General features: G+C 57.9%; 1 protein-coding gene across 5 annotated transcripts in view; it reads left to right on the top strand.

The window, feature by feature from the left end:
- CCDC30 (coiled-coil domain containing 30) overlaps positions 1–13,204 on the top strand; it is a 49,644-nt gene that overhangs the window by 8,243 nt on the left and 28,197 nt on the right. For 4 of the 5 annotated variants that reach the window (XM_071575644.1, XM_071575645.1, XM_071575647.1 and 1 more), the window contains exons 5-6: positions 6,487–6,640; positions 12,529–12,644. In XM_071575644.1, the coding sequence (XP_071431745.1) occupies positions 6,487–6,640; positions 12,529–12,644 (270 nt within the window). The remainder of the gene's footprint in view (positions 1–6,486; positions 6,641–12,528; positions 12,645–13,204) is intronic. The other variant, XM_071575646.1, reaches the window with a different exon arrangement.

The following is a 13,204-nucleotide window of genomic DNA, read 5'->3' as shown; positions in this document are numbered from 1 at the left end:
ATCTGAAGGGGCTGCAAGAAAGATGGAGAGACACTATTTACAGGAGCAGGTAGTGACAGGACAAGGGGAGTGGCTTCAACCTGACAGAAGGCAGGGATAGATGGCATAGTGGGAAGGGATTCCTCCCTGTGAGGGTGGGCAGGCCCTGGCACAGGTGCCCACAGAAGCTGTGGCTGCCCCATCCCTGGAAGTTTCCGAGGCCATGTTGGACAGGGCTTGAAGCAACCTGGGCTGGTGGGAGGTGTCCCTGCCCATGGCAGGGATGGGACTGGGTGGGCTTTGAGGTCCTCCCAACCCAAACCATTTTGAAATTGTAAGATTGTGAGTCAGTGTCTTAGTTTTGCCACTTGTGCATTTGCACTTGATTTGCTCCTCTGTCTGCACAGGGACAGTGAAAAGGGGTGGGTTGAGTAGAATGTTGAAGAGTTTGGGGTTGTGAGGGTCTTCAGTGGGTAATAATTCAGTGGATAACTTTCTCTGGGTCCAGCTGGAGCAGAGAGGAGAGGACTGAGGGCAGAGATCTCTGGGCTCTGCAGCCCCTCCTGAGGGGCAGCCCCAGTCTCTGCTCTGTGTGAACAGGGGCAGGACTCTTCCCCCAGAGGGTGGTGGGCACTGCCCAGGCTCCCCAGGGCAGTGGGCACAGCCCCGAGGCTGCCAGAGCTCCAGGAGCCTTTGGACAATGCTCAGGGACAGGGTGGGATTGTTGGGGTGTCTGTGCAGGGCCAGAGGTGGGACTGAGTGATCCTTGTTGGTCCTTTCCAGCTCAGGGTCTTCTGATTGCAGGATTTTAAGGCCACCAATTCCCACACACTCCTGAATGTGTTCATTTCTTGGAACTGGAGTCCAGGAGCATTCTGGAATTCTGTGAAGTGCCATTTGTTTGAGAGGCCAAGCAGTGAGGAAGGAGCTGGAACCAGGAGAAAGCAGGGAGGGAGCAAGACCTCAAACAGGGGTCAGGGCTTGGCCTTCTCCTCCTGCTTTTGTTCCTTGCAATTTCTTCCTGCTGACAGGAGAGGAATCACACAACAGTTTGGGCTGGAAGGGACCAAGGACACCTTCCACTAGACCTGGCCTTGAGCACTTCCAGGGAATTGTTTAATCCTAATGCTCCTTGTTTCCAATCGAACACACCTCCACAGCTCTTACCCCGGGCACCTTTTCTGTGGTTTTAAACCAGGTGAAGGACACTCTGGAGATGTGTTTTCCCGGAAAACGGTCTCCCTGAATCAGGCTGATTATTCCCACCAGATGATGTCATTGCTGTCCATCCCTATGAAGCAGAAACTGTGGATTAAGCCCTCCATTGTTGGGGGAGCATCACTCTTGTTTACCAGAGTCATTAGAGGCCCATCAGTGTTACAGGTTAATGGGTTAATTGCTCCCCTGACTCTGTTTACGGGAATGTGTGGCCTGGCTTGTTCCCACTGCCCTGTGCCACTCCGGGGGGAAGGGACAGCCACGTTCCTGCTGGTACAGGCACGAATTCAGCTTTCAGCCAGACTGCCCAAGCAGAACTCATTTGGGTGATGTGTCCCCACTAAGGCAGGAAGGGGGGTCCAAACCTGATCTCTGTGTGGTCAGCTCTGGCAGAACCCCAGGGGATGGTTCTGAGTCACGGTGTGTGTCAGCTGTCACCTCCAGGAGAGCAAAGTGTCACTGCCACCACAGTGCTGAGCCTCAGGAACCCTCGGGGCTGGTGCTGAGGGGGAGCAGGAAGGTGCTGGGGAAGGGCTCAGAGGAGAGGGACACGGGGACAGCCCTGAGCAGGGGACACGGGGACAGCCCTGAGCAGGGGACACGGGGACAGCCCTGAGCAGGGGACACGGGGACAACCTTGAGCAGGGGACACGGGGACAGCCCTGAGCAGGGGACACGGGGACAGCCCTGAGCAGGGGTCACGGGGACAGCCCTGAGCAGGGGACATGGGGACAGCCCTGAGCAGGGGTCACAGGAACAGCCCTGAGCAGGGGTCACGGGGACAGCCCTGAGCAGGGGACACGGGGACAGCCCTGAGCAGGGGTCACAGGGACAGCCCTGAGCAGGAGACATGGGGAGAACCCTGAGCAGGGGTCATGGGGACAGCCCTGAGCAGGGGACACGGGGACAGCCCTGAGCAGGGGTCACGGGGACAGCCCTGAGCAGGAGACATGGGGAGAACCCTGAGCAGGGGTCATGGGGACAGCCCTGAGCAGGGGTCATGGGGACAGCCCTGAGCAGGGGTCACAGGGACAGCCCTGAGCAGGGGTCACGGGGACAGCCCTGAGCAGGGGTCACGGGGACAGCCCTGAGCAGGGGTCATGGGGACAGCCCTGAGCAGGGGACATGGGGACAGCCCTGAGCAGGGGTCACGGGGACAGCCCTGAGCAGGGGACACGGGGACAGCCCTGAGCAGGGGACATGGGGACAGCCCTGAGCTGGGGTCATGGGGACAACCCTGAGCAGGGGTCACGGGGACAGCCCTGAGCAGGGGACATGGGGACAGCCCTGAGCAGGGGACACGGGGACAACCCTGAGCAGGGGTCACAGGGACAGCCCTGAGCAGGGGACACGGGGACAGCCCTGGGCAGGGGACATGGGGACAACCCTGAGCAGGGGACACAGGGACAGCCAGCCCTGAGCAGGGGTCACGGGGACAGCCCTGAGCAGGGGACAGCCCTGAGCAGGGGTCACGGGGACAGCCCTGAGCAGGGGACAGCCCTGAGCAGGGGACACGGGGACAGCCCTGAGCAGGGGACATGGGGGCAACCCTGAGCAGGGGTCATGGGGACAACCCTTAGCAGGGGACATGGGGGCAACCCTGAGCAGGGGACATGGGGACAGCCCTGAGCAGGGGTCACAGGGACAGCCCTGAGCAGGGGACACGGGGACAACCCTGAGCAGGGGACACGGGGACAACCCTGAGCAGGGGTCACGGGGACAGCCCTGAGCAGGGGACACAGGGACAGCCCTGAGCAGGGGTCACAGGGACAGCCAGCCCTGAGCAGGGGTCACGGGGACAGCCCTGAGCAGGGGACAGCCCTGAGCAGGGGTCACCGGGACAGCCCTGAGCAGGGGACACGGGGACAGCCCTGAGCAGGGGACACGGGGACAGCCCTGAGCAGGGGACACGGGGACCGCGTGAACTTCGGCAAGTCCTGGTGCAGGTGCAGCTCCTGGTCTGGACAGTCCCAGAGCTGAGCCCAGGCTGGGGAAGGAACTCACTGGAGCTCCCTGGGGGATGGATGTGGAGGTTCTTGGGGATGGAAAGCTGGCCATGAGCCCCCAGGGTGTGTTTGCACCCCTAGAGCCCGTTCTGGGGGGACTCTGCCCCACTCTGGAGAGACCTCCCTGCAGAGCTGCCTCCAGCTCTGGGCTCCCAGCACAGGAAGGATGTGGAGCTGCTGGAACAAGTCCATGGAGATTCTCCAAGGACTGGAGCCCCCCTGCTCCGGAGCCAGGCTGGGAGAGCTTGGGATGTTCACCTGGAGAAGGCTCTAGGGAGACCTGAGAGCCCCTTCCAGTACCTAAAGGGGCTCCAGTAGAGCTGGAGAGGGACTTGGACAAGGGATAGAATGACAGGACAAGGGGAATGGTTTCCCACTGCCAGAGGACAGGGATAGATGGGATTTTGGGTAGAAATTGTTGCCTGTGAGGGAGGTGAGGCCCTTTCACAGGTTGGGCAGAGAAGCTGTGACTGCCCCATCCCTGGAAGTGTCCAAGGCCAGGTTGGACAGGGCTTGGAGCAGCCTGGGCTGGTGGGAGCTGTCCCTGTCCATGGCAGGGAATGGAATGATGTGGGTTTTGAGGTCCTTTCCATCCCAAACCATTCCATGATCCAAAGTCTCCTCTGATAAAGGGAGTCAGTCCCATTCTATGCCAACACACTTTGGGCAAAGCTGAGCCCACCAGCTCTGGCAGGGAAAGGTCAGGAGATCAGAGGCTTTAAGAAAGGTAGGGAGCCCCCAGAGCTCCCGGTACCCACTGGGACAACTGAGGGATTTTCACAAGGATTTGGGATAACTCTGGTTGAAACATTCCCTTCAAATAAAAGCCATGATTGCAGCACCTCTTCTAGTCAAGATGTGTTGAATCTGAAAACTCCCCTCACTGGTGCCAAGGGACATGTGGCAGGGTCAGGGCACACATGGCAGGGCTGGGCACACGTGGGAGGGTCAGGGCACATGTGGCAGGGTCAGGGCACACATGGCAGAGCTGGGCACATGTGGGAGGGTCAGGACACACGTGGCAGGGTCAGGGCACACATGGCAGGGCTGGGCACACATGGCAGGGCTGAGCACACATGGCGGGGCTGGGCACACATGGCTGAGTTGGACACACATGGCAGGGCTGGGCACACATGACAGGGCGAGGGCACACATGGCAGGGCTGGGCACACATGGCAGGGCCAAGGGACACATGGCAGGGCTGGGCACACATAGCAGGGCTGGGCACACATGGCAGGGCAAGGACACACATGGCAGGGCTGGGCACACATGGCAGGGCTGGGCACATATAGGAGGGTCAGGGCACACATGGCAGAGCTGGGCACACATGGCATGGCCAGTGCACACATGGCAGGGCTGAGCACACATGGCAGAGTTGGGCACACATGGCAGGGCTGAGCACACATGGCAGGGCCAGAGCACACATGGCAGGGCTGGGCACACATGGCATGGCCAGTGCACACATGGCAGGCCTGGGCACACATGGCAGAGTTGGGCACACATGGCAGGGCTGGACACACATGGCAGAGTTGGGCACACATGGGAGGGTCAGGGCACACATGGCAGAACTGGGCACACATGGCAGGGCTGGACACACATGGCAGGGCTGGGCACACATGGCAGGGCTGGGCACACATGGGAGGGCTGGACACACATGGCAGGGCTGGGCACACATGGCTGAGTTGGGCACACATGGCAGGGCTGGACACACATGGCAGAGTTGGGCACACATGGCAGGGCTGGGCACACATGGCAGGGCTGGACACACATGGCAGGGCTGGGCACACATGGCAGGGCTGGGCACACATGGCTGAGTTGGGCACACATGGCAGGGCTGGACACACATGGCAGGGCTGGACACACATGGCAGGGCTGGGCACACATGGCTGAGTTGGGCACACATGGCAGGGCTGGACACACATGGCAGGGCTGGACACACATGGCAGGGCTGGGCACACATGGGAGGGTCAGGGCACACATGGCAGAACTGGGCACACATGGCAGGGCTGGACACACATGGCTGAGTTGGGCACACATGGCAGGGCTGGACACACATGGCAGAGTTGGGCACACATGGCTGAGTTGGGCACACATGGCAGGGCTGGGCACACATGGGAGGGTCAGGGCACACATGGCAGAACTGGGCACACATGGCAGGGCTGGACACACATGGCAGGGCTGGGCACACATGGCAGGGCTGGGCACACATGGCTGAGTTGGGCACACATGGCAGGGCTGGACACACATGGCAGGGCTGGACACACATGGCAGGGCTGGGCACACATGACAGGGCTGGGCACACATGGCAGGGCTGGGCACACATGGCATGGCCAGGGCGCACATGGGAGGGTCAGGGCACACATTGCCTGCCCAGGGCACACATGGCCATGCCCTGGCTGGTGCTGCTGTGCATTCCAAGTCCTGGCTGTGTGAGGTGGGTCTGGTCTCCCTGCCCAGCTCTGGGAGCTGCACCCCCAGGTGAACACACTTGGCTGTCTGAGGGACAGGGAAGGAGGAAATGCACATTTTCTTGCTGGTGCCACAGCAAGAGTGGAGATTTCATAGATTCAAAAGGTTGGAAAAGCCCTCTGAGTTCACCAAGTCCAACCATTAACCCAGCACTGCCATGGGCACCACTAACCCACGTCCCCAAGTGCCACATCCTCATGTTTTTTCGAACACTTCCAGGGATGGTGACTCCAGAACTGTCCATGGCAGCCTCTTCCAATGCCTGACCACCTTTTCAGTGAGGAAATTTTCCCCCATATGCCCCCTGCCCCTGCCCTGTGCCCAGCCTGAGGCCGTGCCCTCTGCTCCTGTCCCTGTGCCCTGGGGCACAGCCCGACCCCCTGTCCCGGCTCCCCCCTCCTGGCAGGGATTGCAGAGCCAGAAGGTGCCCCCTGAGCCTCCTTTGCTCCAGGCTGAGCCCTCCCAGCTCCTCCTCCTCAGTCTTGTGGTCTCCCCCTATTGCAGGTCTATTCCTAAGCACTCTGGGAGGATTTTTATTGGTTTTAGAGTGAAACCCCACAGCCTGCAGATTCCCTCAGCCTCATCCTCAGGCTGTGGAGCCCCATCAGCCCATGCAGGGGTTAATCCCTTCTGCTGGGAGCCTGGGGACACTCAGAGCTTTGGGTCAGGGCTGCCTTTTGGGCATCACCTGCCTTTGCCAAGTCCCAGAAATGGCTTTGGAGATGAGTGGCCCAGAGTGACAAACAGCTCTGCCTTAGTCCCATCTCCACAGGGTTTTCTCATTTCCATTGGAACATTAACCCTTGTGCTTCAGTTCTGCAGGGAGGAGCTGGAGAGGGAACCAGCATTGCCTGCAGGAGCTGTGGGAGATCTGGATGAGGCTCCCCAGAGGCTGATGGTGGCCCAGGAAGAATTCCAGGGGACCACAGAGGGGCTGAATGCACCGAGCAAGGAGCAGAGTGGAACAGGTAAACCACTCCTAATTCCTGCTGCTCTCAGCCCAGCCCAGTCAGGGTGAGCCCTGGGGAGGTGGGGGCAGCCTGTCCTGTGCCCTCTCTGCTTGGAATGTGGGAAAATCAGGTGTTAGCCTGATTCCCAGGAGATGGGAATGCAACTGGTAACAGCCACAAATCCATTAATTCTGGGACGAGTTCTGGGTCTGTGATTCCAGCAGCAGGATCTGGACTGAATTCTTCTCCCTGGCTCCTGCACAGGGAGAAATTCCTGCCCTAGCAGGAGATGGAGAGGCAATGAGGACTTGGTCCAGGCACGGAGTAGCTGAAATTCCATGTGCACAGGTTTGCTGGACCCTCATCCCAGGGTTCTGCAGGTGCAGTTGGGATGGTGTCTCTTGGGAGCCCTTGGGCAGTGCAGCAGCACCAGTGACTGCCTGGACTGTGTCCCTTCCCCTCCCTGGCACACCTGTTGGTGACCCCCCGGAGTGTCTTTGGTTACTGGGGAGGTTTGTAAACATCAACTGTAGAAAGGAACAGTTTTCTGGAGGGAGAGGTGGCAAAGCTGCTCTCGGGGTGTTCTGGGTGCTCTGCTGCCCCCCGAGCAGCCCCCGGAGCTCTGGGTGCCTTTTGGGGGGTTCCTTACAATGTCCCCAGATCTGTGGTGCAGAATTTCAGTGGAGAACAGCAGACTGGGGGGAGGTGGCACATGCCAGCCCTGGGTGCCACTGCAGAGAGTGGCTCCCTCAGGAGATGGCACTGCCCGGTCAGGTGTGGGGACAGCAGCAGGTCCGGTGCCCCCTTGCAGCTCTCACACAGCACCAGGGCCTGGCAGCCCCTGCCCAGCCCATCACCCACAGCCCTGCAGTGCCAGGCAGGGCGAGGGCCCCGCGCTGTGGCTGTGGATTGATCGGTGTGTCCCCGGGGAGGGGGAGCCTGCGGTGGCAGCGCCAGCTCCGGAGCGCAGAGCAGCTGCAGCCTGGCACCCTCATGGACCCCCTGCCCCTCAAGCTGGGCTTTGCCATCTCCTCAAGGGGCAGGTGAACACAAGGCTTGGCAAACTGTGAGTAAGGGTTGGGTGCTTTCTGTCTGTGGGGTTTGGTGTGCAGAGTGTGTGTGACGTCCCCGTGGTGTCCCGATGCTGTGTCTGCACAGCTTCTCCTCCTGACAGATTCAGGGCCAGCTGCTCTGTAAAGAAATTTATCTGCTCATAAAAACCCAAAAGGAAATCACTGATCTTTACTGAAACCCTTTAAACGGGGTGTTTGGGTTCAGGGGTAACTCACAGCTGCTTGTTTGCTTTGGAGGGAAGAGACGTGGTTGGTCCTGGCCAGTCTGAGCCCAGGCAGTGGGTTTTGGGGTTTGAAATGATGTTTATCAAAGTGTCCAAGGGCTGTTGCAGGGCTTGGTGTTGGGAAGTAGGACTGGACTCCCTTTATTGTCCTTGTGGAGTCAGCCCTGGAGCAGCTGGGCTGGGAATGGGAAAAGAGGGGCAGGTCAGGATGTTTGTGAGTCAAGAACAGGCAGAATTTTATCCCCCAGGCTTTGTATGGTGGTCAAGGGGCTTTTCAGTAAAGCACCGACTGTGGTGGGTGGTGGGGTTGGAACAAGGTGCTCCTCAAGGTCTCTTCCCAACCCAAACCATTCTGTGCTTCTGTCAAGATGTTCTTTGCCTTTTATGTTAAATTGCACAACTGAAAATCTACTCTGAGTCCCCATTTGAACCAGGGCTGGGGTTATGGGTTGGGTTTTTTCCCAAACTGGGACCAAACAAGGAGAAATGTTTTGATTTTTTCCTGAATAATAATGGAATTTAAGCTGAAATTTCCTGTGCCCTGCCTTAAGCTGAGAAGGGAAAACTCTTCCTTCCCTTTCCTGCAAGAAAACTGTTTCCTCCTTGGTTTTTGGGAGGGCCCCAGTGTGTTCTCCACACGGTGCTGCCCGTGTGCTCCTCATCCCGACGCCTTTCCTGGTGTTCTCTGGCAGAACTGGAGATCTGCATTAATTGGGTTGTGACTGTGTGTTTATTGATTGAGGCTCAAAGGGTTGGCTGCAGCCACAGCTTCCCTGTCCTGCCCGTTCCAGAGAGGTTAATGCCTGGACAACATGGACACCTTGGCTGTGCTTGTGTCCCTGCCTGGAGGAATGAGGAACTTGGGGTGAAAATCAGGAATGTGGCTGTTGGGGGTTTCCAAAGCTTTCCTTGCTCTTTGTGAATTCCATAAGAAAGATGGGAGGGGGGGATTCTCCATGATCCAGAGGCAAACTGAATCCCTGGAATAACTATGGGGGGTAAGGAGCACAGAACTGCTGGATCTCCAGGTGCTGTGTGAGAGAGAGGGTGGTGTTCCATGGGAATGGTGTTCCATGGGAATGAGTTCCATGGGAATGGTGTTCCATGGGAATGAGTTCCATGGGGATAGTGTTCCATGGGAATGAGTTCCATGAGGATGGTGTTCCATGGGAATGAGTTCCATGAGGATGGTGTTCCATGGGAATGAGTTCCATGGGGATGGTGTTCCATGGGAATGAGTTCCATGGGGATCGTGTTCCATGGGATGGTGTTCCATGGGGATGGTGTTCCATGGGGATGGTGTTCCATGAGAATGAGTTCCATGGGGATGGTGTTCCATGGGGATGGTGTTCCATGGGGATGGTGTTCCATGGGGATGAGTTCCATGGAAATGGTGTTCCATGGGAATGAGTTCCATGAGAATGGAGTTCCATGGGGATGGTGTTCCATGGGGATGAGTTCCATGGGGATGGTGTTCCATGGGAATGAGTTCCATGGGATGGTGTTCCATGGGAATGAGTTCCATGGGAATGAGTTCCATGGGGATGGTGTTCCATGGGGATGGTGTTCCATGGGGATGAGTTCCATGGGGATGGTGTTCCATGGGAATGAGTTCCATGGGGATGGTGTTCCATGGGAATGAGTTCCATGGAGATGAGTTCCATGGGTATGGTGTTCCATGGGGATAGTGTTCCATGGGAATGAGTTCCATGAGGATGGTGTTCCATGGGGATGGTGTTCCATGGGAATGGGTTCCATGGGGATAGTGTTCCATGCGAATGAGTTCCATGAGGATGGTGTTCCATGGGAATGAGTTCCATGAGGATGGTGTTCCATGGGGATGAGTTCCACGGGGATGAGTTCCATGGGGATGGTGTTCCATGGGGATGGTGTTCCATGGGGATGGTGTTCCATGGGGATGAGTTCCATGGGGATGGTGTTCCATGGGAATGAGTTCCATGGGGATGGTGTTCCATGGGAATGAGTTCCATGGGAATGAGTTCCATGGGGATGGTGTTCCATGGGGATGGTGTTCCATGGGAATGAGTTCCATGGAGATGAGTTCCATGGGGATGGTGTTCCATGGGGATAGTGTTCCATGGGAATGAGTTCCATGAGGATGGTGTTCCATGGGGATGGTGTTCCATGGGGATGGTGTTCCATGGGAATGGGTTCCATGGGGATGGTGTTCCATGGGGATGGTGTTCCATGGGAATGGGTTCCATGGGGATGGTGTTCCATGGGGATGGTGTTCCATGGGAGTGGTGTTCCATGGGGATGGTGTTCCATGGGGATGAGTTCCATGGGGATGGTGTTCCATGGGGATGAGTTCCATGAGGATGGTGTTCCATGGGAATGAGTTCCATGGGGATGGTGTTCCATGGGGATGAGTTCCATGGGGATGAGTTCCATGGGGATGGTGTTCCATGGGGATGGTGTTCCATGGGGATGGTGTTCCATGGGGATGAGTTCCATGGGGATGGTGTTCCATGGGAATGAGTTCCATGGGGATGGTGTTCCATGGGGATGGTGTTCCATGGGAATGAGTTCCATGAGGATGGTGTTCCATGGGGATGGTGTTCCATGGGGATGGTGTTCCATGGGAATGAGTTCCATGGGGATAGTGTTCCATGGGAATGAGTTCCATGAGGATGGTGTTCCATGGGGATGGTGTTCCATGGGGATGGTGTTCCATGGGGATGAGTTCCTTGGAGATGAGTTCCATGGGGATGGTGTTCCATGGGGATGGTGTTCCATGGGAATGAGTTCCATGGGGATGAGTTCCTTGGAGATGAGTTCCATGGGGATGGTGTTCCATGGGGATGAGTTCCATGGGAATGAGTTCCATGGGGATGGTGTTCCATGGGGATGGTGTTCCATGGGAGTGGTGTTCCATGTGGATGGTGTTCCATGGGGATGAGTTCCATGGGGATGGTGTTCCATGGGGATGAGTTCCATGAGGATGGTGTTCCATGGGAATGAGTTCCATGGGGATGGTGTTCCATGGGGATGAGTTCCATGGGGATGAGTTCCATGAGGATAGTGTTCCATGGGGATGATGTTCCATGGGGATGGTGTTCCATGGGAATGAGTTCCATGGGAATGAGTTCCATGGGGATGGTGTTCCATGGGAGTGAGTTCCATGAGGATGGTGTTCCATGGAGATGAGTTCCATGGAGATGAGTTCCATGGGGATGAGTTCCATGAGGATGAATTCCATGAGGATGGTGTTCCATGGAGATGAGTTCCATGAGGATGGTGTTCCATGGGGATGGTGTTCCATGGGAATGAGTTCCATGGGGATGGTGTTCCATGGGAATGGTGTTCCATGGAGATGAGTTCCATGGGGATGGTGTTCCATGGGGATGGTGTTCCATGGGAATGGTGTTCCATGGGGATGGTGTTCCATGGGGATGGTGTTCCATGGGAATGAGTTCCATGGGGATGGTGTTCCATGGGGATGGTGTTCCATGGGGATGGTGTTCCATGGGAATGAGTTCCATGGGAATGAGTTCCATGGAAATGAGTTCCATGGGGATGAGTTCCATGTTCTCCACAAGGATGTTTTTCTCAGGGATGTGTTCTATGAGGATGGTGCTGGAGCCCGGGCTGGGGTGACATCAGACTGTCACTGTTACCAGTGGGGCTCCACAGGGCTCCATCCTGGGCCCTGTGCTCTTCAACAGCTTCGTAAGTGACTTGGACACAGGATTGGAAGGGACACTGAGCAAGTTTGTGAGTGACACAGAGCTGGGGGCAGCTGTTGAGTCCCTCACAGACAAGGGAGGCCCTGCAGAGAGACCTGGACAGATCAGAGGGCTGGGAACGACCAACCATAGGAAGTTGTACCAGGGGAAGTGCCAGATTGTGCCCCTGGGATGGGGTGACCCCGGATGTACAGACAGATTGGGAATGAGATGCTGGAAAGCAGTGCCAGGAAAGGGCCCTGGGGGTCCTGGTCGGTGGCCAGTTGGGCACAAGTCAGCAATGCCCTGGAGCCATCCCTGTCCTGGGGGGCATCAGGGAGGGGATTGTCCTGCTCTGCTCTGCACTGGGGTGGCCTCACCTGCAATGGGGGGGCAGTTTGGGGGGACACAACATAGGGAAGATCTGAAGCCATTTGAGAGTGTCCAAAGGAGGCAACAAAGATGGGGAAGGGCCTGGAGGGGAAGGTGTGAGGGCACTGAGGGCACTTGGTGTGTTCAGCTGGGGAAGAGGAGACTGAGGGGAGACCTCACTGCAGGTCCAGCTTCCTTGGGAGGGGCAGAGGAGGGGCAGGCACTGAGCTCTGCTCTGTGGGGACCAGGGACAGCACCCAGGGAATGGCTGGAGCTGTGCCAGGGCAGGGTCAGGTTGGATCTCAGGGAAAGGTCCTTCCCCCAGAGGGTGGTGGGCACTGACCAGGCTCCCCCCAGGGCAGTGGGCACAGCCCCGAGGCTGCCAGAGCTCCAGGAGTGTTTGGATGATGCTCTGAGGGACAGGGTGTGACTCTTGGGGATGGTTCTGTGCAGGGCTGAGGGTTGGACTGGATGACCCTTGTGGGTCCCTTCCAACCAGCATATTCTGGGATTCCGTGATTCTCTGACCAGTTTGTCCTGTCCTGTCCCAGGCAGGACTGAGCTCCAGGAGGCCATGGAGCATAACAGCAGGTTGGACAAGGAGATCCTGGCACTGAGGGCACGGGTGCAGACCCTGGACCTGGAGAGGAAAGCGTTCCTGGACCTGGTGAGCACCCACCCACCCACCCCAGCCCACCCACCCCAACCCAACCACCCCAACCCAGCCACCTCCTCCTGTGCCATCACAGCCCCAGGGGCCTCAGTGGGACCAACAGCCCTGGGCTGGCTCCTGGAAGCCATCTCTGCTCCATGACAGCCATCCCTGCTCCATGACAGCCATCCCTGCTCCCTGACAGCCATCCCTACTCCATCACAGCCATCCCTGCTCCATCACAGCCATCCCTGCTCTATCACAGCCATCCCTGCTCCATCCCAGCCATCCCTGCTCCATCACAGCCATCCCTGCTCCATGACAGCCATCCCTGCTCCCTGACAGCCATCCCTGCTCCCTGACAGCCATCTCTGCTCCATCACAGCCATCCTTGTTCCATCACAGCCATCCCTGCTCCATCACAGCCATCCCTGCTCCCTGACAGCCATCCCTGCTCCCTGACAGCCATCTCTGCTCCATCACAGCCATCCCTGCTCCATCACAGCCATCCCTGCTCCATCCCAGCCATCCCTGCTCCCTGACAGCCATCCCTGCTCCCTGACAGCCATCCCTGC

Source organism: Pithys albifrons, chromosome 22 (genome assembly GCF_047495875.1).
Source record: "Pithys albifrons albifrons isolate INPA30051 chromosome 22, PitAlb_v1, whole genome shotgun sequence".
Lineage (NCBI taxonomy): Eukaryota > Metazoa > Chordata > Aves > Passeriformes > Thamnophilidae > Pithys > Pithys albifrons.
This window is presented reverse-complemented; position numbering and strand designations above follow the sequence as displayed.